Consider the following 25165-nt stretch of genomic DNA (forward strand, 5'->3'; position numbering starts at 1 on the left):
TTTTGTTTTGTTTATCTTTTTTTTTTACAGCGATAGAGCTGGAGCTCTACCATATGGTAAGTCGTTTTGGTATAGTACCCAATAATATTTTTTGCACATCACCAGCAACAGATTAATCCTACACTTGAAGTGCAACAAATATAAGCAGTAAAAAAAATCTAATGAAATAACCATCAGCATGCACAAGAACGTAAGTAAACAATGCAGATATCTATAGAACATGAACATAGAACATATGTGTTTTGGATATATTTGTGTGAACATGCAAAAATCGTACGTAAATACACACAAAATTGTACGTAAACGTACGTTTAAAAAAAAAAAAAATGTATGTAACGCACTGCTTATGTATGTCACAAATGGTAACATCCTCGTCACTCTGGAAAAAAATACATGACCTCATTACTGAAAAAAATAACGCCGTTATGTTATTCCCAACACTGGAAGTTTGATGATTTGATAATTTATGAAATGATAATGCCACAGCCTGTGTCTCATATATACAAATATACTTGGTTAATTTTTTTCCCCCCTCCTGCAGTTACATAAAAGTGTAGTTGGAGGTGTCCTTAAAACGTTTACATTTAAAAATTAGTATGTGTTAATGCCAAACTGAGTTCAAATAGCTTTTTTACATTTTTTTATTACGCCTAACTGCTTTTATCTTTTGTCATTGGTGTTCCGCTAACAGAGCTATTTGACCGGAGGAAAGAAGACTGGGGGTTAGGGGGTGGAGAGTGTTTTCATGCTCGGGCTCGAGGTTTTCTTTTATTCTGGGAAGAACATGTTAGAAGTTAGAAAAGGACTGTTTCAAATACAGTCCAAATGCCAAACCAAAACCCAGAAAAGATGGAAAAAAAGTATATTGAAGCGCATCTGAAAGTCATGTACTTGATCATGCAACTCAAGCAGCTTGAGAGGGTGATTTCAACATGAAGTGTGTCAGCAAGTACAATCTAAGTTATGTGCACTTCTTTTAAGATGATTGTGGCATGTTTTGGCCATCATCTTTTGTACATAATTCTTTTTGTTTTTCTACACATTTTTAATCACATTTTGAATTGTAGTCTTTTTGCACATGTACATGAATCACTCAGTTTTGTAAAAAAGGGGGTTTCTCCTGGGTGAGTTGTTAGCCCTCCGCAGGATAGTCGGTTGGTGGGGCTGCCACCTCACAGCGTACCGACACGCTGGGGTCTTTGTTTGTCTGGAACCTACCCCGTAGACCGGCCTTCCATGGGTGACCCTACCAGGAGCAAGCTCCCGACGGTATCGCTCTCCAGGGTCACTGGAACATGCAAGCCCCCTCGCCGCATCAAGGCCAGACCCATCCCAGGGGGAAAGTGGGGAGTGTGCTGTGTGTGCAGATATCCACCCACTTACCCCTCACCCAATCAAGAAGCCGGACTGATCAACACGGTAGCGGACCCCAGCCTGCCCCCAACCAACGAGTACGGATCGACCTTCGTCGTAAGACCCGTGTCTCCACCTGGAATGTTCATGTTCAGACACTCCTTCGCCCCGGAGCTGCCACCCTGCTGTCCCGAGAGCTCTGTCGCTATAACATCACCCTGGCAAGGCTCTGTGAAGTACGATGGCAAGGCAATGGTGAAACAATAGCTGGCAACCATTGCTACATCTGGAGTGGCCCCGAGAGTCGGACCGGTCTTTACGGTGTGGCTCTTGCCATTCTAAAAGCCCTCCGGAGGTCCCTCATCAGCTGGACACCTATAAGCGACAGACTACTGTCTGCTCGCTTCCTCCACCATCACGGCAAGATGACAGTGATTGTCGCCTACGCCTCCCCCGACCTTCGCTGGAGCACTAAAGAAGAAAAAGACATGAATCAACATACCTCAGAAAGCTCTCAGCCGGACATTCTCGTTTTGCCTGTATTTCATGTTGATGATGTCTGTCTGTTGATACTCTAGCAACATTCATTGCAACCTGGTCATCCTGGAAGGTGCATTACCTCATGTTTGGCCCCTTCTCAATGTTTCTGCATGGCATCCAGTAGGGCTCGGATCAGGGGATGGAGTAATAGTAATCTGTTAAGTCATTTGAGACTTCTTGTGTTAAGGGCTTTTAAAATAAACATGACTTCACTGTTGTAAATAATGGTTTTAAAACTAGGTGCAGGCAGAGATCTGTTTCTAAATCTGTCACAAAATACTGTAAACAAAAATTTTACGGACATATTTCCCTTCAACTCAGTAGGTGCGTGCGAGAAAGTGGGGAGTGTGCTGTGTGTGTAGATATCCACCCACTTACCCCTCACCCAATCAAATTGATATGGGTGCTAGGATGGTGTTTTCAGGTGTTTGATCCGTAGGTTTTTATCATGAAGTGTCTTGACAGTGAACATTGTTTAATGATCTTCCATATAAAGGTTTCCTAAGAGACTTACTGCAAAACGGGGTTATTTGTTTCTGTGGACAGCAGCGCAGTGTGTAGCGCGTGTGCAGCACAGTTCCGAGGTGATGAGATCAAGCCTCCTGTGTGGTGTTTGCATGTTCTCCCCGTGCTTGCGTGGGTTTCCTCCGGGCACTCTGGTTTCCTCTCACATTCCAAAAACATGCATGTCAGGTTAACTGGCAGGTCCAAATTGTCCCTAGGTGTGAATGAACGGGTGAGTTGCGTGTCTCTGTGTGCCCTGCGACTGAGTGGCAACCAGTTCAGGGTGTTCCCTGACGACTGCCCGAAGATTCCTGGGATGGGCTCCAGCACCCCCACAAGCCTGCTGAGGGTAGGCGGTGCAGATAATGAATGGATAGAACCTGCAGTCGGTAGAGACAATGAAAAGATGTCCATGAATGTGATTATAACAAGTACATGTTCATTCTTGTATATTTTGTGTTATTCATGGCCACATATGATTCTATCTCTAACTTGAATTCAAATATTAACAAACCAGTTAGTTTAGGACACCAAACATCCTGTTTTTGCAATATTATAGTGCAGTGATTTTCAATCACTGTGCCGCGACACACTAGTGTGCCGTGAGAAATGATCCAATGTCACTTTTTAAAATTTTATAAAACATTTATGAATCTCATCTCATTAGCTACACCGCTTATCCTCAGTAGGGTTGCGGGGGTGCTGGAGCCCATTCCAGCAATCAGTGGGCAGGGGACACCTGGTTTTCTGCAAATATGTCATTGTCAAGTGTCTGTGCTGTAAAAACTGGGGGTATTATAAATTATATTGTAATTAAACATACTGTTTAGTGTCATTTTATAACATTTTTGGTTAGTGGTGTGCCGCAAATTTTTTCCAAAGTAAAAAACATGCCCTGGCTCAAAAAAAGGTTGAAAATCACTGTTAACCTGTGGGCAATTTGGAGTTTTCAGTGAACCTATTTGCAAAGTGAGACAAAGTCCAAAATGGCACAAGGACAATCTGCAAATTCCAATCAAAGTCCTGAATCCCAACCCTGTGAGGCAGACGGAGCTAATCATTTGTCCATTCTAGTGTTTTTGATTGATGCTCTAATCATTTGGTCAACTTCCATCTGTTATTTTCAATCCCCAGCTGGGTTGAGCTTCAAACACATGCCTCGGGTAAATGTATTTAAATAAAATGATGCGTGTTGAATACTGGCAATATTGCTTGTAGTTTAGGGCAGGGGTCTGAAACCTTTTGGACCCAAAGAGCTGTAATGGAAAAATACTTTGCTAACCGCCAAACCGGCTCTCCAGACAAAATCACATTTTTCAGTGCCCTTTATTTCACTGTGTGACGTGACATGATTTGATAACATAGCCTGTGTCCCATATCAACAGATACAATCACTATAAACTCCCTTACGCAAGATTGCTGTGGCTCATTTAACCTTCATTTTCTCCATAAGTAATGGTTTTAAAAAGAGGTGAAAGCAAGAGGTTTTTTTTGTAAAAAACGTCACAATATACTGCAAACGCGGATACTTACGACGTTGCACCCTGCGCTGGGCAGAGAGAAGTGCGGTGTGTGCATAGCTCCGCCAATCCCTACCCCCTACCCAATCAAATTGCTGTGTGATCGGCTGGCATTTCTGGGTGTTTACAGTTTGTATTGTGGGCTTTCTTTTCCATGTGAGGAATTCCTTAGCGAAATACAGCCAAAACAGGGTTTGTTGGTGTAACACCTCGACTGTAAACTGTAATGAGTATGCGCTTTATATACTGGACCAAACCTTCCGTTGAATTATCGCTACCTTGGCTGTGCGTGCATTAGATTCGACTCTACGCTTAACAGAAATGGAAGGCTACAGAGATTAGCATGTGTGTAATTTAATCTTAGAACCATATCTACGGTACTCAGCAAAAGACCCATATCTGGCATGTGAGCCATTGGTTCCCGACCCCTGGTTTAGGGAATGACTTATTTAATTAGTCGAATGAGCTATCTTAAAAGGTCACCAAGAAGCCAACTTTTTCAGAGAGTTAGCTGATGAGATGAACATGTCTCTTTTCTTTTTTTTATTTGATCAAGCAATACAGCAATAAATCTCTTTCTGACAGCCAAAAGTACCAAAGTTGAATAAAAATATGATTAAGTCATGTGTCATTGACCAATCATGTTTCTATTCTCTGATTACCACACTACTTTGGGATGATCTGCTTACTGTAACCTAGGAGATTACTAAAAAAGGCTTGGGTGGAGGACATCTTGGAACAGGAATTTGGAATTACTTATATAAAGGTTGGGTACTGTCCTCTCCTGTTCTCTTTGTGAGTTCAAAATATATTGATGTCTTTTCCCTTTATTTTGAGTGTCTACTAAACTATAAATGTTACACATTTCAACACTTTTGGTCATCCATTAAATCCAGGGTGTAGTGTACCATTCCTCCAAACTTATCTATGAGTTCAAATCCTTAAAAAACTACTTCAGCCCTGAAAAAACTGCAAAATACACTTTTTTATTCTTCTCATATACAATTAAAGGTTTATAGAATGTTTTTTGAATTCTGCCAAGACAAAGTAAAAAAAATTTTTAATGTAAGGGGAAACTTGATGCAAGTTTAAAAAGTAATTCCAGTCCGGGCAATACAAATTTACCAGTCTGTGTTTTTTGCCAGTGAATGACTACCTTTAAATTTCAGAGGTGAAAGTAAAGACACGCCAGATGAAGAATTTTTCTGTTTTCTAAGTCTGAATAGGACAGGTTTCCGTCATTAAAAACATGATATGAAACTGAAATGTAATCTGAATTTGGGACTTTTGCACACCACTGAAAATTGTGTGGAAAACTGCTTTCGACAATATGATTCACACGGTAGGGTTGTCATCTTCGTGTCCTGTGTGTGAATCCAAGTACTGATCTTTGTTCTCTTCTTCTTAATTTGTGAACCTTCACATTTGGTACATTCTCGGGGGCTGATTCCAGAGGGGGCGTGTGAATGGGCTTCCATGGGACTGGGTTGTAAAAGCTGGGCTGTGGATACAATACCCAGGGACCTGAAAGCATATCATTCGGATGTAACATGTATAATGCAATACACTCAATACCAGAAAAAATACAAACACAGATGTAGTATTTAAAGCAGAGATGGGCAAACTGCAACCCAGGAACCACATGGGGTTATTAATCTGAGCCGCCAACCGAAAATGTTAAAAATATCATAATGTTGAAAAAATAAAAGTTCTACGAGTTTTAAAACAATGTTGAGTTTGTGCCACTCTTGTCTCCAGTTTGCCTTTATAAATCATCCCCCAAAAAAACATTTTTTTCATGAGGAAATGTATGTGTACTGCACACAACGCCAATATTTAAAATGTTTTTCTCTTTTTCTAAATTCCTTGCACAAAAACTATTTCATTTTGGAAATTTGAATGCACATTATAGGATTAAGTGCTTTAAAAAGGGACTTTGCTTTAATCTAGGGAGTTTCAATACCAATTTCATTAACTCATTCAGTGCCCAGACATATAAAGACATTTTCAAAAGCATTGTCTCTGAGTGCCAAAAGGTAAAAAAAAAAAAAATGCATTTTTTTCCTGTTTCATTTTACTCAAAAAAATCATCAGCACTGCTGATTAGTAAATATCAAGCCTCGGGGAAATTTTTTAATACGATAGATCACCACTAGATGGCGGGAATGGCTTCGAACAGATCTTTGTCTACACCAGGGGTGTCAAAGTCAAATGGACGGAGGGCCAAATAAAACATTTGGCTACAAGCCGAGGGCCGGACTGTCCAATCTTTACTGAAACCAAGATTTAACCTACTGAAAACACAACAAATATATTACAATATGATTGGATAAATAAAGCAATATTTTCTTATGACTTATCATGTCAGTCATTTTTAATTTCAGCAGGCACAAAATACAAATGTCCTTTATATAAAAAACTCATAACAACAACTCATAACCATTTTCTATCATTCAATCATCTGAAATTATTAAAAAGAAATATTGCCTCGAAATACAATAAAATAAAGTGCAAAAATCTCTTGTTACTTAAAACCAATAGCAATCAACACACTGGACCTCATCTGTCCTGCTCAAATGTACATTGACTTTCCTTTCTGTGCTTTCTCTGGGTTAGTGTGAAAAAAAGGAATTACTGATTAACAAATAATAACAATCAAAAGTCATTTTCTCTGCTAAATAGGAGACAATTTTATCAAAAGACTGTTGTCCACATCAAGATCTATTTTCCATGAAAAGCCGAAAAACAAGAAACACTCCCAGGACAGAGTCGGCAAACAAAAACAACATAGTCAACATAGACAATAAAGCTTTAAAATTCCCGAGGGGAACAACAAAAAACAAGACCTTCTTTATGTGCATATTTAACTTTTAAACTTGAACGGAGTAAAAACTTCAAATGTGTAATTGCACAGGAAACATTACTGTATTATTACTGTATTTACATACATTTATATACAGTACTGTATTACTACAACTCTACATTACTTGTTTGAGGCTGACGCTGATACTTGGCAGTGCTTCATCTTTTGCACAAGTTCATCAATGTTCGGGGTCAGGCTCTGAGCTGAGGAAATCCTCAGAACTGAGTGAAGGTGTTCAGCAGTAAGTCGACTTCTGTGTGATGTTTTGTTCAGTTTCATTAAGGAAAACAGTTGTTCACACAGGTATGTGCTGCCAAACATAGACAATGTTTGAGCAGCCTGGGTGCACAGCTGGGGCATTGTGTCGGGGAGGAAGCGCGCAAACTCCGCAGCACCCACTGCTGCGTATTTTGCCTTCAGCGCATCATCGCATTGTAGCTCAATCAACTCCATTTGGAGGTTTGGCGGTGAGCTTTCCACATCAACGGCAAATGGATTGCTGAGCAGTGCAAACCTGCTTTTTTGTGCTTCAAAGTCAGCAAATCGGTGTCGAAAGTCAGCAGCGAGTATAATAATTTTATCAGCAAACTCTGCGCTCGGGAAAACACTGGTAGATAGCTCATCTTTCATGGTCTGACAGCTAGGAAAGTGACTGAAGTTTTCTTTCCGCATTTGTGCCTCCCACAGAGTCAGTTTGGCTTGAAAAGCTTTCACTGTAGTGTACATTTCAGAGATGACACAAGCCCGACCCTGCAGCTGCAGGTTCATTGCGTTCAGGTGGCTCGTAATGTCACACAGAAAAACCATTTCACACAGAAACCTTTTGTCTCGGAGTTGTGTTGTCTCTTTCCCTTTGCTGTCCAAGAACAAACAAATCTCCTCACGAAGCTCGAAACACCTGCGCAGCACCTTTCCCTGGCTTAGCCACCGGACCTCAGTGTGATAGGGCAAATCACCATGCTCCGTTTCTAACTCGCACAGAAATGACTTAAACTGGCGGTGATTTAACCCTTTGGCTCTGATAAAGTTAACTGCGCATGTGATGGCGCTCATTACATCTTTCATTTTCAAGGCTTTACCACACAAGGACTCTTGGTGTATGATACAGTGATAAGCTGTCAGCTCACATGTGACGTTTTCCTTCTGCATCTTCTCCCGTATCTTTGCCACCAGTCCACTCCTGTGTTCACACATCGCAGGTGCTCCGTCTGTTCTCAGACTCACGAGTTTTTCCCAAGACAGCTCCATCTCGTTTACACATCTTGAGACCTCTTCATACAAATCATGTCCAGTAGTTGTGCCGTGCATAGGACGTAGCACTAACAACTCCTCTGTCACGTTGAGGCTGGAGTCCACTCCGCGGATGAAAACTGACAACTGGGCAATGTCAGAAATGTCTGTGCTCTCGTCCACAGCCAGGGAATATGCGATGAAATCGTTCCCCTTTGTAACAAGCTGCTCTTTTAGATTGTTAGACAACAGGTCTACGCGATCAGCAATGGTATTTCTGCTCAGGCTGATGTTTGAAAAAAGTTGTCTTTTGCCTGGGCAAAGTTCGTCACAGACTTTAAGCATACAGTTTTTGATGAAATCCCCCTCGGTAAATGGCCGGGCTGATTTGGCGATCTCCTCTGCTAAAATAAAACTGGCCTTGACAGCAGCCTCGCTTTGTGACTGGGCTTTTCTGAACAGACCCTGTCGAGATTTGAGACCTCGTTTAAATTCCTCGACCCTCTGTAGCCTTTGTTCTATGTCCAGAATCTTGGTTTTCTCCGTGTGTTTTGCTTCATGATGCCGTCTAATATTATACTCTTTCATCACCGCCACACTTTCTCCACATAGCAGACACACAGGTTTTCCAGCTACCTCCGTGAACATGTACTCCAACTCCCACCTTGTTTGAAAGCCCCGGTTTTTAGTGTCCACCTTCCGTTTAGCCATTGTTGATGGGTATCTGTGGGCTAATTTTTGCTGTTATGCTAATGACTGCTGCTGATCGACTGCTGAATAAATCAAACCGCCTCCCGCTTTGCTCCCGCTCGGCGCGTCCCCGTTGCATTGTGGGAAATGTAGTATTGATGCGTACTGCGGGATGCTGGCTTGCAGCGGGCTGGATCTAATAATATATTGATATCGTCACGCGGGCCAGGTAAAACCCTCTCGCGGGCCTAATGTGGCCCGCGGGCCTTGACTCTGACATATGTGGTCTACACATTGTGTTGCTTAATCCAGTGTTTTTCAAGCCTTTTTGAACCAAGGTACACTTTTATTTACAAAAACGTTCCGAGGCACACCGTCCGTCGAAAGTGTTTGAAAATTAAGTTGTCAAATATTTCACTGTACTACCTCATAAGCAGATAATTAGTATATAAAAAGAATAAAATAATACTTAAAACAAAAAAGAATGATCTGCTTTATTTGTTTTTTTACAGTGCAATCTTAAACCGCTTTGTTAAACAATTTAAGTAATTAAATGTACTGTGCTACCTCATGAGCAGATAATTAGTGTATAAAAAGTATATAAAAATATGCTGCCACCTACTGATATGGATATGGAAGATTACAGTTCCTCGTCTGAAGATAGCAAAAATACAAAATAATGGGCTGATTTTTTGGGAAAGATAAAATTGGGAAAATTCCAGCGGCACACTGGACAAGGTCTCACGGCACACTATTGTGCGCACTGGTTGAAAAACACTAGCTTAATCCATCCAATTATTGAGAGTGTGTGAGCGGCCCCTGAGTGACTGAATTTGCGTTCAGGTCACCGGAAAAATCAGACGCTGAAAGGTTTTTGCAAAGTTAGTGGATTAGATCAGTTTTTCTGCAATAAAACGTCATTTTGCAAGCAAAGTATCTTTGTGTTTATGGAAAGCATTGTTTTGATATTAGCTGTATCACAAATGCAAAAGAAAAAACGAGAGTTCTGCTGCTTGAAATGCACCCTTTCACAAACAGTTTTCTTGGAAAAGAGTATTTTCAAGAGACTCTTGTTTACTAAACAGTAGTAAAAGATAAAAAACATCATTCTCTTTCTAATGAAAGATGAGGGTTCAAAATTCCTTTTGATATGTCCTAAACTAAGTTTTCTGTAGGCCTTCAAAATGGAGTCAAAATGGCAAAAATTGACCGGCCTTCCCATTTGAGTCAAATGTCTGGCATTGAATGAGTTAAATGATCTATTTACAAATAACAAAAATATAGTACCTACATGTAAATGCCTGCATGTTTATTTATGCATACATCGTAATTGTGTGTCTATTTTTTGTCCTTTTTTCATAATGTAAATGTTAAAATAAAAGGTAGAAATAAAAAATGTATAAAACGATATGAGAAAATTTGAGTGGTCTACATTATCTTTTTACCTTATGTTTTGCCGAGGTATCGGTTCGAGACTGTATTGGCACATAACCTAAAAAAAATCCAATCAATCTTTTTTTTTCTCCTGGCTCCACCCCTCTGCCAATTATTTTTTACCCAATGTGGCTCACCACTCCAAAACTTTTCCCCGCCCTTTGACTTAAAGTGTAATCAAGCAACTAACAATTTCCAGATTACACTCACTTGAATGCTCGGGTGGTTTTGGGCTTGTTTTCAATCTTTCATTGTTTTTTGCCAGCCATTCCTTATATTTCTCCTCTGCCTTCCTCTGCCGCTCCTTCTCCTGCTCCTCCCTTAAAGTTGCTTCCTCCTGTTATAAAAAAGAATAGATTCAAAATGAAAAACGTGGCAAAAAAGTACCGTACTTTCCAGACCACAAGTCGCTTCGGAGTATAACTTGCACCAGCCAAAAAATGCATAATTAAGAAGAAAAAAAACATACATAAGTCGCACCAGAGTAAAGTAGAATCGAATAGAATATATCTTTATTGTCATTGTTACAAAATGGGTTAAACGCATTTTGACAACGAAATTGGGCGTGGCACTCCAGTTTAACATTTGACAGTGAGGATAAAAGAAAACAAAGAAGATAAAGGAACAAAGAAGATAAGGTTATAATTTACACAATATAAAGGAACAAAGAAGATAAGGTTATAATTTACACAATATTTACACAAGAAAGGTGGGCATGTAGGATGTTACGTAGTTTTGGGATCGTAGCAAAAGTAGCACTTTGAGGGGAAATTTATTTGATAAACCCTAATGCAAAAAAACAACCCAAATGTCATTTTGAAGGAAAGTCAATAATAAATAAAAGAACAACGGGCTGAATAAGTACAAACTTACGTTATACAATATTACATGATTGACATGCCTGTTAATTTCAGTGACGACGTAACGATGTTTAAAGATATATGGATAACTCGACTTTCATCTTGACTCCAAATCACTAAATCCAGTACAATTTTCATATTTTGGTGTCAGTGATAGACAATCCACGGCTTCCGCCTTCCGCTTCAACGTTTCTTCAACAGACTGATCGTCACCTCTGCTTTCTTAAGGCATATTTCACAATTTAAAATATGATTTTTGTTTCCGGTGCCATTGTTGTTCGGTCTTTTTAATGAATATCTGGTGCTGTGCCAACAAATATCCCCCCACATGAAATGTCCCTCCTAGCAGGAGCGCGCAGAGGTCACTAGCACAAAAGTCACTCAAAATTTTTGCATCTCATTTTTGGGGGAATTTAATAGAACAGTAAAGCACAGAGCTTTTGCACCTTGTAGAGAAATCCCTTTTGAGCAAGAAAAAAATGTTTACTTTGGCGAAATGAGGCCTTATCTTATGAACATTTGTATCCCGATTGGTAAGAAAAAGTGGTGTTAATTACGCCAAAGTAAATATTTTCAACTACTAAACAGTGATTTTTACATTTCTCCACAAAAATAATATAAAGTCATTTCAGTGACGTTTGCACGAGTGTCGTTTGCTAGGGGGAGGGGCTTTTCATGCGGTGAGTCATTTTTTGACACAACACAGCAAGGTTGGATTATCAACAGAGGCCTAGAGCGCCCCCTTTGTGGTTTGGAGTGAAAATAACATGTGAAATGACATAACCAGGTAATAATGTGTTAATAATTTTACATAAAAAGTCCCACCAGAATTTAAGTCCCACCCCCGGCCAAACTATGAAAAAAAGCTGCGACTTATAGTCCGAAAAATACGGTAGATAAAATGGAAATATCTTGAATGAGGCTTACTTGTTGTTTTCTTTCTTTTTCTATCCTCTCTTGGTTCTTTTTCTGGAGCCAATCTTTGTACTTCTGCTGAGCTTTTTGTTCAGCTTCTCTTTGTTTTTCTTGTTGCCGCCGCAACTCTGCTTCTTCTCTACTTATTTTCAGAAGCTGATCACGTTTTTCCTTGGATCACAATAAAAAAAAACATGATCAGTGACAGCTTCATTTTGCAGTTGTGTAAGTGTTCTAGACCTGTTCTCTTTTAAGCTGCTGCCATTCTCTGATCTTTTTTTCCTCCATGATCTTTTTCTGTATTTGTTCCTTTTCTTCTTGTTCTTTTTTTTCTTTGAGTAAGCGCGCCTGCTTAGAAAGGAGGCTTTTAAATTAGAGCTTTTCATCAGACTAAGGCAGAAAATGTATAAAAAAATAGTCAGCTTGCCTCCTCGGTTTTCTTTTTAATTTTTCGCTGGTCTTCCTTTGCTTTGTTCACCAGCCATATTTCCCATGGACTGAGAGATTCAGGTTCTGTCAGCTCTGAGGTTTTTTGTTGCTCACATCTTTAAAAACAAACCCATAAAATATCGAAGTAATGACCAAGTTGTACATTTCGAATGTTTAGTCTCTTTAACAGGGGGTTGTCAAACTCATTTCCACGAAGGGCCATTTCCACGTAATGTTTGTCCTCAAGGGCCTGATTGAAATTCGAAATGCAACTAAATATAATTGGTATGTAAAAAATGCAACTGGTCCCTCATATAGAGTAATTCTAAATGTATCATTTATTCAGGTCACAAACATTACAGTTGGATTGAAAAAATGTTACTAGACATAAACTATAAATTAAATATAGAGATACTTCTACATACGAGCTACGAAAGATTAGAGAAATTAGATGATTTTTTTCCAGTCACAAGAGAAATTTCAAGTTTTAAGAATTTCCAGACGTTACCACTCAAGATTGGCCATTTAAAGACATTTTTGTTATCATCTTATTCATCGTATTACTGTATTTTTATGTCCAGTTATTATTTGAATGTCTTTTTAATGATCAGTTGTTTAGGGTTAACTTTGATGCTTTTTGGAGGAAAGGAACAAATTAGTTTGAGGTTATTTCGTATTGGGAAGATTTGCTCGAGATATAAGCATGATCCGGGAATGAATCACTCTCTTATGAAGAGGCCAGTTGGGTCGTCAGGCTTATGATATATATCTATAAGAGCAATAATATATAATAGTTTATTCAATTATAGAAGTTATTAGGATTGTGCATAACGCTTAAAGAACATACTGTTTATAAAATCCAAAATGTTAAAATTTGAAGATATAGTGAAATTTAAATCCCTATTATTAGTATACAAAGCAAGTAAACAATAACTCCAAAGAAATAGTCAACAATTATTTTTGTACAGAGCGTACAATTATTATCTCAGAGGAAATTCATAACTTCAAGGAGTAATTTCGAAGAGGTTTTTATTTATGGGTTTAGATGATGACTATTAAAATGTCCCTTGTTTGAATCAATATTTTAAAAAAACACACACACCATATGTCTTATTAATATACTAAAGACGATTAACATATCAAGAGTTTCTTAGTGTATTCTGTTGTAAGAGTCTAATTTAAAATGTCGTTTCTTTGCTATCTAATTTTCCTTTGTGGGGTAAAGTTCTCTTTTTTTGCTTTGATTCCCCTACAAGGAAGAAAACGGAATAGGGGTAAACTTTAGCTTCAGCCTATTCCCTTTTTTGACACTGTATTATTGTATTGTACAGCGGTTTTTGTGCAAATAGTTTGTTTCCTTTAGTTAGATAATTACTGAGGTTGTTGTTTTGTGCTGTGCCAACATAAAAGTTACAAGCTAGAACCAAGAACGAGACCTTGACGTTTGCTGAGTAGAACTGAGCTCGTCGTCTACCGAACTTTCATAACTCTCGTGGTAGATGGGGGACAGCAGGGAGTATGTGTCGTCGCCTTCGGGCAGCGCGTCTTCGTCGGCCAAACATTCCGAAACTTGAGCTTCTTTTCTCTCATTTGACTTGAGAGGAGTCGAGCTGAGGTCTATCGGTGCAAACCCCGAAGCGCTCGCCAGCCACCAGCCAGACATTACTCGTCAAATTGATTCTGCTTCAGGACACATTCACATCAAAGGCTTCCCATTTGAAATTCGCAGTTTCAAATTAAACTGTAATTAAACAAATATCACAACAAAAACAGGTCCACTTTCCCTGTGTCACCCATCACATATCACAAAATCAAATATAAACTAATGTGTTGTTAGCTAAGTTTGGCTAACATAGTTATCAGCAACGTGTTTAATTAGTTAAGTGTTATTGTGTGTGTTGGTATTATTTACGTATATTTAAACCTATTATTTTTGTTAACGGAGGGATAACACTTATATTCACGTAAAACGCTTACTCACGTTTATGCTTAAATTTCCTGAAAAGAAACGTGTAGTTCGGTCTTTCATATTTAGGTTCCAATAATGTTTCCCATGATGCACCACACAAAGAACCAAAGCCACGTCTGTAACCATGACAACAATGACGTTGCTTTGTTTTGGTTTTTCTTCCTGTTTCTGCTTCCCGAGCACAGCGTTGTTACGTTAAAAACGTAATTAGTTATAGTTACTTACTACGTATTCAAATAGTAACTGAGGTCGACACTAAATTACTCCATAGTAAAAGTAACTAGTTACCAGGGAAAATAACTACTGATGTTACTTTTAAAATAAGTGGTTGAATGTCAGAGAATTTAAAATTTTCTGAGCAGTTTTCGAGTCAGTTGAATAGAGAAGAACAGACAGATGGTTTGAGTTGTAGAACCTTGTAATATATATATTGCACCTCACCAGTGAAGGATTTTATACATTTGACCATAAAAGATTTTGTACGATCAAATAAAAATTACATTTAAATGCAAAAGATAAACACTGGCTGAGCTGTGGGGCAAGGTCAATGCAACCTAGTGGAGAATTATGTTTACAGGAACAGTGGGGACGTAGTGATGTAGAAACGCTCTGAGATGTTTTGACCATTTCAGACATTGAGGTGGGCCTTTCCTGGCATGCCCATGGGAGGAGCCGGCACACCAGTTTGCGGGGAAAAAAACGTGGGCCGGAAGAAAAAAAAAAGGAAGATCGAGAGAGGAGGCTTGACAGAGACTCGAGTGACACTAATTCGGCTAATTCGATGGAGTTCACTTAGTTAAATTATTTAAGAAATTAAATCTGCCCCCGTGTGAAAATGTCGGCTATTCTTGTCCATCTTTTCCCATCAAGAAACACATTGTTAGGAGAATGCAGGTTGTGTTTGGTTAATGGAGTCAGATAACTAATTCGAACAATTTGGTAAACGGTACATATTTAATGTTTAATTCCTAACACCGGATACAGATTTATCCTACACCGAAGTGCAACAAATACAAACAGTAAACAAAAATACGCTTACACAGTACTTTTGTTTATTAAACAAATGGTTTAGCCCGGAAAAAGGATTTGTTCCTTAGGTTTCAGAATATAATAGCAATCCACAGGGAAATATATTGAGTGAATTTGATAAATCAAATGGGAAAAAGAAACAAAAGAAAAGATACAATAGAAAAGCAAGAATAGAGATAAAAAAAAAAAGAATCGACTTTACATTTTTGTATAAACATTAACACTGAAAAACAAAGAAAATACAATTCAAATATTTAAAGTCAACAACCTGGAATCCCCCCCAAAAATGCATATTGACCAATCACAAGAGAAATAAGGCGTCTTGGAAGGGACCAGCTGTTGATTGGTGGGGAACCGGCTCACAGAGATGTTTCGTTAGGGAACGACACGCGTCAGGGTGCTGTGAAATGTAGGGCTCACATTTTCCACGAATCAGCCCTCATTTGCATTTTCTTTCGGCACAGTAGTGAATACTATATTTGTAATTGCTGTCAGACTATATGATAGTCGCTTCTTTGTACCATACCTGTCAACCTGTACAGTTTTGCCCTACAAAGTAAGTTTTTTATGTATTTTAAGACAAATAAGACGTACAAGGAAATCTGTACGGAAAAACGCAAATTTGTCAATGATGGGTATCATCCGGCACACACCGACTATCACGAAACGGCAAATCAATCAAGTCAAAGGAGTTCGCTGCGGAAGCCTCTATCTCTGTATCGTTTTTTTGTTGCAAACGAAGCCAGCGGTTTGATGCTAATGTGTGCATGCGTCTGCCGCCTGGGGATTTCCCATCATGCATCATTCCGAAAAAAAAAATATGGTGTACGATTATTTTGTATTTTGTACAGGAAAATATCACAGTTTGTACGGGCATGGGCAGGTAAGGTTGACAGGTATGTTGTATGGTGACATGATCCCAAAAGACGTGCCATAACGAACCCGGAGGAGAGCGAAAAACCGCGCCGCTATAAACAGCGTCAGGTGTGCCGAGACGCGCCGCTATTGGCGTTCTGCAGCCAAGGTAACGCGCTGCTTTTGACCGAACAACAACAACGTAGTAACGGCGGAAAAAATAATGAGTGAGTGACCCTGTTACTGAAGAATAACGGTGTTAATCCCAACACTGCTTATAATCACAATTTGTTCACCTGTACACACAACAGCTGGGCATGTTGTTTTGGTTATTTGTGACTCTGAAAATGCAATTCAACAAACAAATCTTTCCTGGCTCTATTCAAACTTTTACTCCTACTTCCGCTGTTTTGGGTCATCAATGCGCATGAATCCTGAGTTGATCAGGTGATGACATAGGCTGGAAAGGGGTTTATATGGGGAGAGATTTGTTTGCAAAATATTTACACACGTATTTTTCAGATCCACAAAAATATTCACAATTTAATCAAGATCAAAAAATTATATTTCTTCATAAATGCACACATAAGATTAAAAGGCACATATGTAAATCACAGATATATTTTTGCATCCAAAAAACACATGAGAAGATTGCTGATATGTTTGAGGAGCACTCAGTGACTTCAAACATCAGGAATATGGATTGATTTACACAACATTTCTTCTTATAATGGTACTGGAGAAATTGAAAAATTGCCCATGAAAGTCTAAAATTGGCCATGAAAAAGGTGAACGAAACCTGGACTGAAGTTCTGGCCAGTTTGGTGATGTGCCTGCCCTCTGTCTCACTCGCACTTAACACCATCATCCTAAATATAGCAAGCTTGCCAAAATGGATGAATAGTTTTCTCAAAGAGGTGTGGTATTTAGTAAGTGTTTTAATCCTTGCGTAAAAAAAAAAGGGAATTGCATTTTGTTGTGTTAAACTGATCGGCGTTATGATTCAAGTTGTATAATTTCAATTTAGTGCTGATATTACTGTCTTTCAAAGTTTATATAATGTACATGCTTACACTAGTGTTTTTTAACCAGTGTGCCATGAGACCTTGTCTGGTGTGCGGCCAGAAGTTTCCTAATACAGGAATCTATTGTTTATCACGGGGGTTACGTTCCATAAACAACCCAGGATAGACAAAATCCGAGAGGTAGACATGTTTTATTTTATTCTATTTTTTTTACAATCATGATACAATTAAATCAAGATGGCGGCTGCGCATGGATACATGCTTGCGGCTAGCTCCCCAGCTAATCTTCTATTTATTGCCGTTCTCTTGTCTTTTTTGCTTTCACTTTTGGACACATGTGTGGCCAAAAACACTTACAGTAGGGACGAACTTATACGGTTGGGTGGGCGTCTAAATTTCGATTTTTCGGGCACTTTTTATACCGCCCATGATATACCGAGCGAACTTCAAAGAGACCCGGCATCCTTGTGGACAGCTATTCCTCTTAATAAACGACGCCGACGGCCCCGTAAAGAAAGGAAACAGAAACGTGGTTGCCGTGCAGGTAGATGTGTGAAGCGTGTGAAGTCCAAGCAGCAAGATGGACGCGAGGATGTAACTAATTCCACCATTCATTCCTCGCCGGACAACCGACGCTTTAAACTCAGCGCTCACGAGCGGCCACAACGCCGGGAGCTTTTGAAGATCTCGACAAAGACTACAAAGAGTTCAGCTAAGTCAAATGATTCAGCAAAGCTGAAATTTGGTCTGTTAAATATTAGATCGCTTGCCCCAAAAGCTTTACTTGTTGATAACATTATTCGTGATTATAAACTTAACTGTATGGGTCTTTGTGAAACGTGGTTACGCCCGGATGAGCACTTAGCGCTAAATTATGCCTCTCCCCCAGACTACGAGAGTAGTCATATAGCACGCACGCTGAAAAGAGGTGGTGGTGTTGCGCTAATCTCTGAAAAATCGCTCAAATTTATTACACGTACCTCTAATAATTACAAAACGTTTGAGGCTCTTGTGATGCGGTCCCCTCAATTGTCAATTGATGTAATAACTATCTATCGTGCACCTGGGCCATACACAACTTTCTTAGACGAATTTGCTGAACTTTTGTCTGAACTAGTAACCTATGCAGACAAAATTATAATTATGGGAGACTTTAACATTCATATGAACTCCCCACACAGTTCACTTACTATTGCGTTTAGTTCTCTAATTGATGCATTTGGTTTTACTCAACTGGTTGACTTGCCAACCCATAAAAATGGGAACACGCTAGACTTGATTCTGACTCGAGGAGTTTTAACCTCAAACATTATGGTTCTACCGTGTACTACTGTTATCTCTGATCATTATTTAGTGACATTTGAGGTGCTAACTAAATGTAGACTTAATAAAGCTGAGGGATTTAGCGGACGCAATATAAGCACTGGCACAGTTTCTGAGCTCTTTGAACTCCTTCCTGGAGCAGTTGCGTCCTTTCCTAAATACAATGGCTCGATTGACTCACTCATGAATGAGTTCAATACCACCCTGACTAGTGTGCTGGATTCAATAGCGCCCATAAAACTAAAATCACGTCCTAAAAGACGCACACCTTGGTTTACTGATGAAACTAGAGCCCTTAAAAAAGAATGCAGGAAATGGGAGAGAAAATGGCGCGCTACCAAGCTTGAGGTTTTCCATCAAACCTGGTGTGACAGCTTGTTAAAGTATAAAGCGGCCCTTGCCTCTGCTAAATCGGCCTACCTTTCGAAGGTGATTGCGTCTCAAAAGAACAACCCCAAAGCCCTTTTTGACACTGTAGCATCGCTTACAAGGCAACAGGCTATCGCAGACAGTTCGACACACTCTGCTCAGGACTTAATGGTCTTCTTCACTAAGAAGATTCAATGCATACAGGAAGAAATTGCAAAAGATATTGTTAGTACCACACGTATTAAAGGACTGAAATTTACAGATGCACGACAGGGTGGCTGCCCTGGGAAAATGGCCGGTTTTAGTGAACTGTCACTTGATGATCTCAAACAAGTGGTGAATGCGGCCAAACCGACAACTTGCCAGTTCGACCCTCTCCCAGGTTCACTTATTAAAAGTCTTTTTAGCGTCCTTGGGCCTTCAGTTCTAAATATTATAAATACATCACTCTCCTCAGGTGTAGTTCCAGCAGCTTTTAAGTCCGCCGTTATTAAACCCACACTGAAACGACCCAACCTTGATCCAGAAATATTAAGTAATTACAGACCTGTGTCAAACCTACCTTTCCTCTCTAAAGTACTCGAAAGAGTAGTGGCACAGCAGCTGAATGCTTTCATATCGGAGAATAACCTTTTTGAATCCATGCAATCAGGATTCAGGGCTAACCACTCTACTGAGACAGCTCTGATCAAGGTAACAAATGATCTCCTAATGTCAATAGATTCTGGCGCTTCATCACTTTTGCTGCTGCTGGATCTTAGTGCTGCTTTTGACACAGTGCGCCACAATATCCTACTAGAACGGTTGGAAAAATGGATTGGTCTCTCAGGAGCCGTCCTCTCGTGGTTCAAATCTTACCTCTCAGATAGGACGCACTGTGTTAAATATGGTGAAACGACATCTGAGCCCTTTAATGTTACCTGCGGTGTTCCGCAGGGTTCAGTGCTCGGCCCCCTACTTTTCAACATTTACATGCTTCCATTAGGTGATATTATTCGCAAGTACAATATCAGCTTCCACTGCTACGCAGACGACACTCAACTGTATCTTCCGTTGGAGGAATCTTCCACACTAAACTGTGGAAATTTGGAGGCCTGTCTCACTGAGATAAAAGAGTGGATGTCACTCAATTTCTTGCGTCTTAACTCTGAAAAGACCGAAATGTTAGTCATTGGTCCTTCTAAATGCCGGGACTTATTCGCAAAAACTGCTGTGAACATTGACAAATGTCACATCACACAGAGTGACTCAGTTAAAAATTTAGGTGTCATATTTGACCCTGATCTATCCTTTGAGATGCATGTAAAGCAAATTACTAGAACTGCCTTCTTCCATCTTCGCAATATTGCTAAAATCCGTTCAATACTGTCTCAGTCTGATGCGGAAACAATAATTCATGCATTTGTTACCTCCCGTCTCGATTACTGCAATGCACTACTCTCCGGTCTCCCGAAGTCCAGAATCAAGTCTCTTCAGCTAGTACAAAATGCCGCAGCGAGGCTTTTAACTAGGACAAAAAAGTACGATCACATAACACCGATTATGGCTAACCTGCATTGGCTCCCAGTTAGCCAAAGATGTGACTTCAAAGTTCTCTTAGTATTGTACAAAATCATACATGGACTTGCTCCCTCTTATCTTTCAGATCTGATCTGCCACTATGTCCCGGTCCGAAGCCTACGATCTGAGAGTGCTGGTCTTCTGATGATCCCGAGAGCAAAGAAGTCCTCGGCTGGTTCGAGAGCGTTCTCCATTCGGGCACCGGTGCTGTGGAATGCTCTTCCCCCTGAGATTCGATCTGCAACCTCAGTGGAAATGTTTAAATCTAAACTTAAAACTCACTTCTACTCCATTGCATACGAATAACCTACTCCTCTTGTCGGTTGAAAATAGTTTGTGTAATATAGTGTAACAATCTGTGAAGCCCTTTGAGACTCTTCGTGATTTAGGGCTATACAAATAAAAATGACTTGACTTGACTTGACTTGACTATTGTATATTCTGAAACCTAAAGAACAAACCCTTTTTATCTCAGTCGGATGCGGAGATTATAATTCACGCGTTTGTTACCTCCCGTCTCAATTACTGTAATGCACTACTCTCCGGTCTCCTGAAGTCCAAAATCAAGAGCCTTCAGCTGGTACAAAATGCTGCAGCGAGGCCTTTAACTACGACAAGAAAGTTTGATTACATTACCCCGATTTTAGCTGTCCTGTTAGCTTAAGATGTGATTTTAAGGTTCTGTTGGTAGTGTACAAAATCATGCAAGGACTTTCTCCCTCATATCTTTCAGATTTATTTTCCCCCTATGTTCCAGTCCGGAGCCTTCGCTCTGAAAATGCTGGTCTACTAGTGATCACAATAGCCAAGAAGAGATCCGCAGGTTCGAGAGCGTTCTCCATTCGGGCCCCGGTGCTGGGGAATGCTCTTCCCCCTGAAATTCAATCTGCAACTTTAGTGGAAATGTTTAAATTAAATTAACTTGACTTGACTTTTACAGGCTCAACCATTAACTACTGTACAAAGTATTTTTGTTTTGACAAATAAGTACTGTACCGCCAAATCATAACAAGCATAGAGACTGTTTAGTTCAACAGAATGCAGAACACAATGCGCGATGTAAATCCAGAAGGTAGCAAAACAAAGAAAAGTAAATATGGTGTTATAGCAAGGGATAACTTGGTTATCTTTGCACAATAGTAAAAATTTCAAAATAGTTTGAAATTTTAAAAAGTTCAAAATTTTGTATCTTTCTTTTTTTGCTGTGTAATTGTAATATTCATTCTTATCAGTAAGAGACAGCAAAGTATTTTTTCTAGTTTTAATATATACATTATCTGCTCATGAGGTAGCACAGGAAAACTTATTTAATATCAAATTTTGTTTGATGAAATGAAATGAAATGAAATGATTTATATAGCGCTTTTCAAGTCAATGACTTCCCAAAGCGCTTTACAATGTGCTCCACATTTCCCAATAGCGGCCTTGCAGCCATGTAAGGCGCTAACCTGCTTATTGGGGGTATTAGGGGTTCAGTGTCTTACCCAAGGACACTTCGACATGTAACACGGACGAGGCGGGATTCAAACTGGGATCCCTTGATCCCAAGACGAGCGCTCTACCTCCTGAGCCACTGCCGCCCCGATGAAGCATTTAAAGATTCCACAGCAGAAAAAAATCAAATGAATCAATCAAAGTGAAATTATTTTCTTGTAAACAACTCTTAGCAGATTATTCTTGCTCATTTGTATTTTTTTTCTTTTTTGTAATTTGTTTTGTCAAATGTGTCAATTAAAGTGAAAATCTTGCTCATAATTTACTTAAACGTAATTAATACTTGATCATGTTAAAAATTATACCAGCAGGATATTTTTGCTCATTTGAAATATTATTTTTGTAATTTGATTTTAGTAAAGCAGGATACAATTGTATTCATACTCAAAAAAACATGTTATAAAATGTAGTAAAATTTAAAATTATACACCAAAATAAATAACCTAATTTGAGTTGTCCACAAGAAACGCTCGCATAAAAACATTCCAATGTTATTTAATAATACAATACAATCTACCCAAAATAAGTGATAAAAATAAAGAATTAGATATTAATATAAAAAGATAATGAATCCATTATAAAACACTCAAGTAATACTCAAGTATAACTCAAGTGGGCTGCACTTAAATTATCATATTAAAGCAGGGCTTTCAAACTTTGGGACCCCCTGCTTTTGTACATCAGGGGCCACGATGACCACAAATTATAGAATAAATTGAAAAAACCTTATACTGTCAATTCGGGCGATATAATCATTTAAATCAGGGACCTCAAACTCGCGCCCAGGGGGCAAATTGCTGACGGTTTGAGGCTTCCGCCTTAATATGAAAGTTTAGAGGGACTGTTCATTATTTAGCACCTGATAGTGTTAAAAATAAAATTATGTAAAAAATACAACAATATTTTAAAAATAAGCAAAAATACTTTAACTATTATATTAATGTGCATTTTTTTAAATACACACAGATCATTCTATATAACATGAGCCTCACCTAGAGAGAGCTGACATATTTGTCCGCCATTTTGCTGCTACGGGTACACGAAAAAACTCGCAGAAAAAAAACAAAAAAGAATAACAATGGAACAGTTTGGTAGTAGTTTTTATTCTTCCTTGTGCTTTTTACTTCTCATGTTTGGTTGATGGTGTAATTATAGTCTGTTGTCTGTAGTAGTCTGTGGTCTGTGGTCTGTGGTCTGTGCAGCCCTTTGAGAATTGTTGTGATTAAGAGCTATACAAATACACATGATTTTTATATGCGGATCAAAAGACTTAAATCCGATTTCTCTGAAATACGAGAGGAAAATAGATAACAAAACCCAATCCAATTTTTTACGTTTGCATTTGCCTGGACGAGTTTAGTGTCATTCTCTATTTGTATATAAATTGACCAATTTATTCAATTGATTTTGAAAAGCACAAATTTTACAAATAATTTTCATTTAAATATGGAAACTTGAATGAATAGTATTAGCTAGGTAAAATCTCCCCTTTTAGGCATTAAATTTGATCATTTGAAAAAAAAAAAAATCAATGCAATACAGCTACTTTAGAAATGTTTTGTTGCATGCTTTGACGACATCCAGTGGACATATTAATAGCTGCAGGTCATTTTTTGACAAGAAGGGACTCATATTTTTTCTTATGCTTCTCTCAGCATCGTCTCACAGGTCGGGTTAAATCTGTTGGTGGGCCTGATTTGGTCCACGGCCCGTAGTTTGGTAACCCCTGCTTTGAGCTATTTAACAAAAAGAAATCTGGTGCTGGAAATTAATTCCTGAACATTTGACTGAAAGCGTGCTTCGAAATTTTGAGGAAAAAAAATGCCTTGTCTCAAAAAATATTGAAAAACACTGACCTAGACAGTAAAAAAGTCTAATAAAAACAACCAAATGCATGATCATCAGAGAACTATTTCTAGGCTACTCTCGAAATATTTTCTGTCTTTCACTTCTCCCAACGGATGCAATTTTTTATGATGTGTCAGATGACCACGAGGCAATTGTCTGTCCCATTCTATCTGAGGGGACGGTGCACGTGTAGAGCACACATGTCTGACACTTTGTTTGTCCACCTAACTCATTCAATTCCATAAGGTATCAGTAAGTTTTCAGAAGCATTGTTTACGAGTGCCAAAACATAAAAATATATTTCTTGTTTTAATAAAAATACATGTATATATATTATAAAGGGTTTGGCGCTGCTCATCAGTAAGTTTCAAGCCTCTGGGAATGATTTCAGTACAATAAATCACCTATAGATGGGAATAGTGGCTTTCATTAGATCTTTGTCTACACATTGATAAAGCCCCCTTTCTTTTTCCGGCAAGAGAGTATGTGGGCGGCCTCACATGGCAAGTAGACATATTGAAGCAGTACGGTGAGAATATTGACAATATGGATAAATCGGAATGGGCAGTTTTACCTCCTCAACAGAGCAGGTTCCTTTCAAATAAATACGTCAAAGTCCCAATGTCATCGTCTGGTCGGAGAGAGATGGCGTTTCGTGCACGTCTGCAGGGATGCATTAGCCATGGTGACTGAAAGTTCATGCATCAGTTCAGTGTTCTTGCAATAAAATGTTATTCTGTAAGCAAAGTGCCATTTACTGAATGGAGAGCTTTGTTTAGACCAGAGGTGTCAAATTCAGTTTCACCGCGGGCCAAATCGGTGTAATGCAATTATTTTCAATTATTTTTGCTCATTCCCCTATTTTGGCTTTGGAAGGTTAAAATCCTCTCGTGCTTATATTTTGTGCTTAATGCACTATGTGGAGGCTGAATATAAACAAAACACTTAGCCACTGAGAATGCTGCTGCTCCCTACTGTATTGGGTGTGCAATTGCACTTGATTCTGGGAAAGTCAAAACAACAACAACAAAAAAGTTCCCCAAAGTTAAACATGTCCCCGCCCCCCTCGACAGGGATAATTTATTTCTCAATTTAAATATTTGACATTGATGTAAAAACACTACCATGTAGTGACGCTGAGTCGTCACACGGATATGGTAGGTGACAGGCATTGTGGGAAAGCACTCTGAACTAATTAATTATAAGATGCATTTTAGGCATTTTAAGCTCTCGTGGGCCACATAAAAGGATGTGGCCACATTTGGCCCTCGGGCCATGAGTTTGACACATGTGGTTTAGACATAGTGACTGTGGGCACCAGGGTTCCCCCTCACAAGAGCTGAGGTGCCTGTGGA

General features: G+C 39.1%; 1 protein-coding gene and 1 pseudogene across 2 annotated transcripts; both read right to left on the reverse strand.

Moving 5' to 3' along the window:
• Positions 1–4884: 4884 nt before the first annotated feature.
• On the reverse strand, positions 4885–14422 carry ccdc34 (coiled-coil domain containing 34). 2 transcript variants are annotated; one of them, XM_088340936.1, is made up of 7 exons: positions 14320–14422; positions 13775–14018; positions 12337–12454; positions 12150–12257; positions 11922–12080; positions 10345–10471; positions 4885–5441 (listed from the first exon to the last, which is right to left on the reverse strand). In XM_088340936.1, the coding sequence occupies exons 2-7, from the start codon at positions 13999–14001 to the stop codon at positions 5269–5271; spliced, it is 912 nt and encodes a 303-aa protein (XP_088197062.1). In that variant the 5' UTR covers positions 14002–14018; positions 14320–14422; the 3' UTR covers positions 4885–5268. The 2 variants fall into 2 exon arrangements, with proteins under 2 accessions (XP_088197062.1, XP_088197061.1); XM_088340935.1 differs by having other exon boundaries at positions 13775–14021; positions 14320–14412.
• LOC148363304 (general transcription factor II-I repeat domain-containing protein 2 pseudogene) lies at positions 5964–8721 on the reverse strand (annotated as a pseudogene).
• Positions 14423–25165: the final 10743 nt, after the last annotated feature.

This window comes from Urocampus carinirostris, chromosome 7 (genome assembly GCF_059441175.1).
Source record: "Urocampus carinirostris isolate Australia breed hairy pipefish chromosome 7, RoL_Ucar_1.0, whole genome shotgun sequence".
Classification (NCBI taxonomy): domain Eukaryota; kingdom Metazoa; phylum Chordata; class Actinopteri; order Syngnathiformes; family Syngnathidae; genus Urocampus; species Urocampus carinirostris.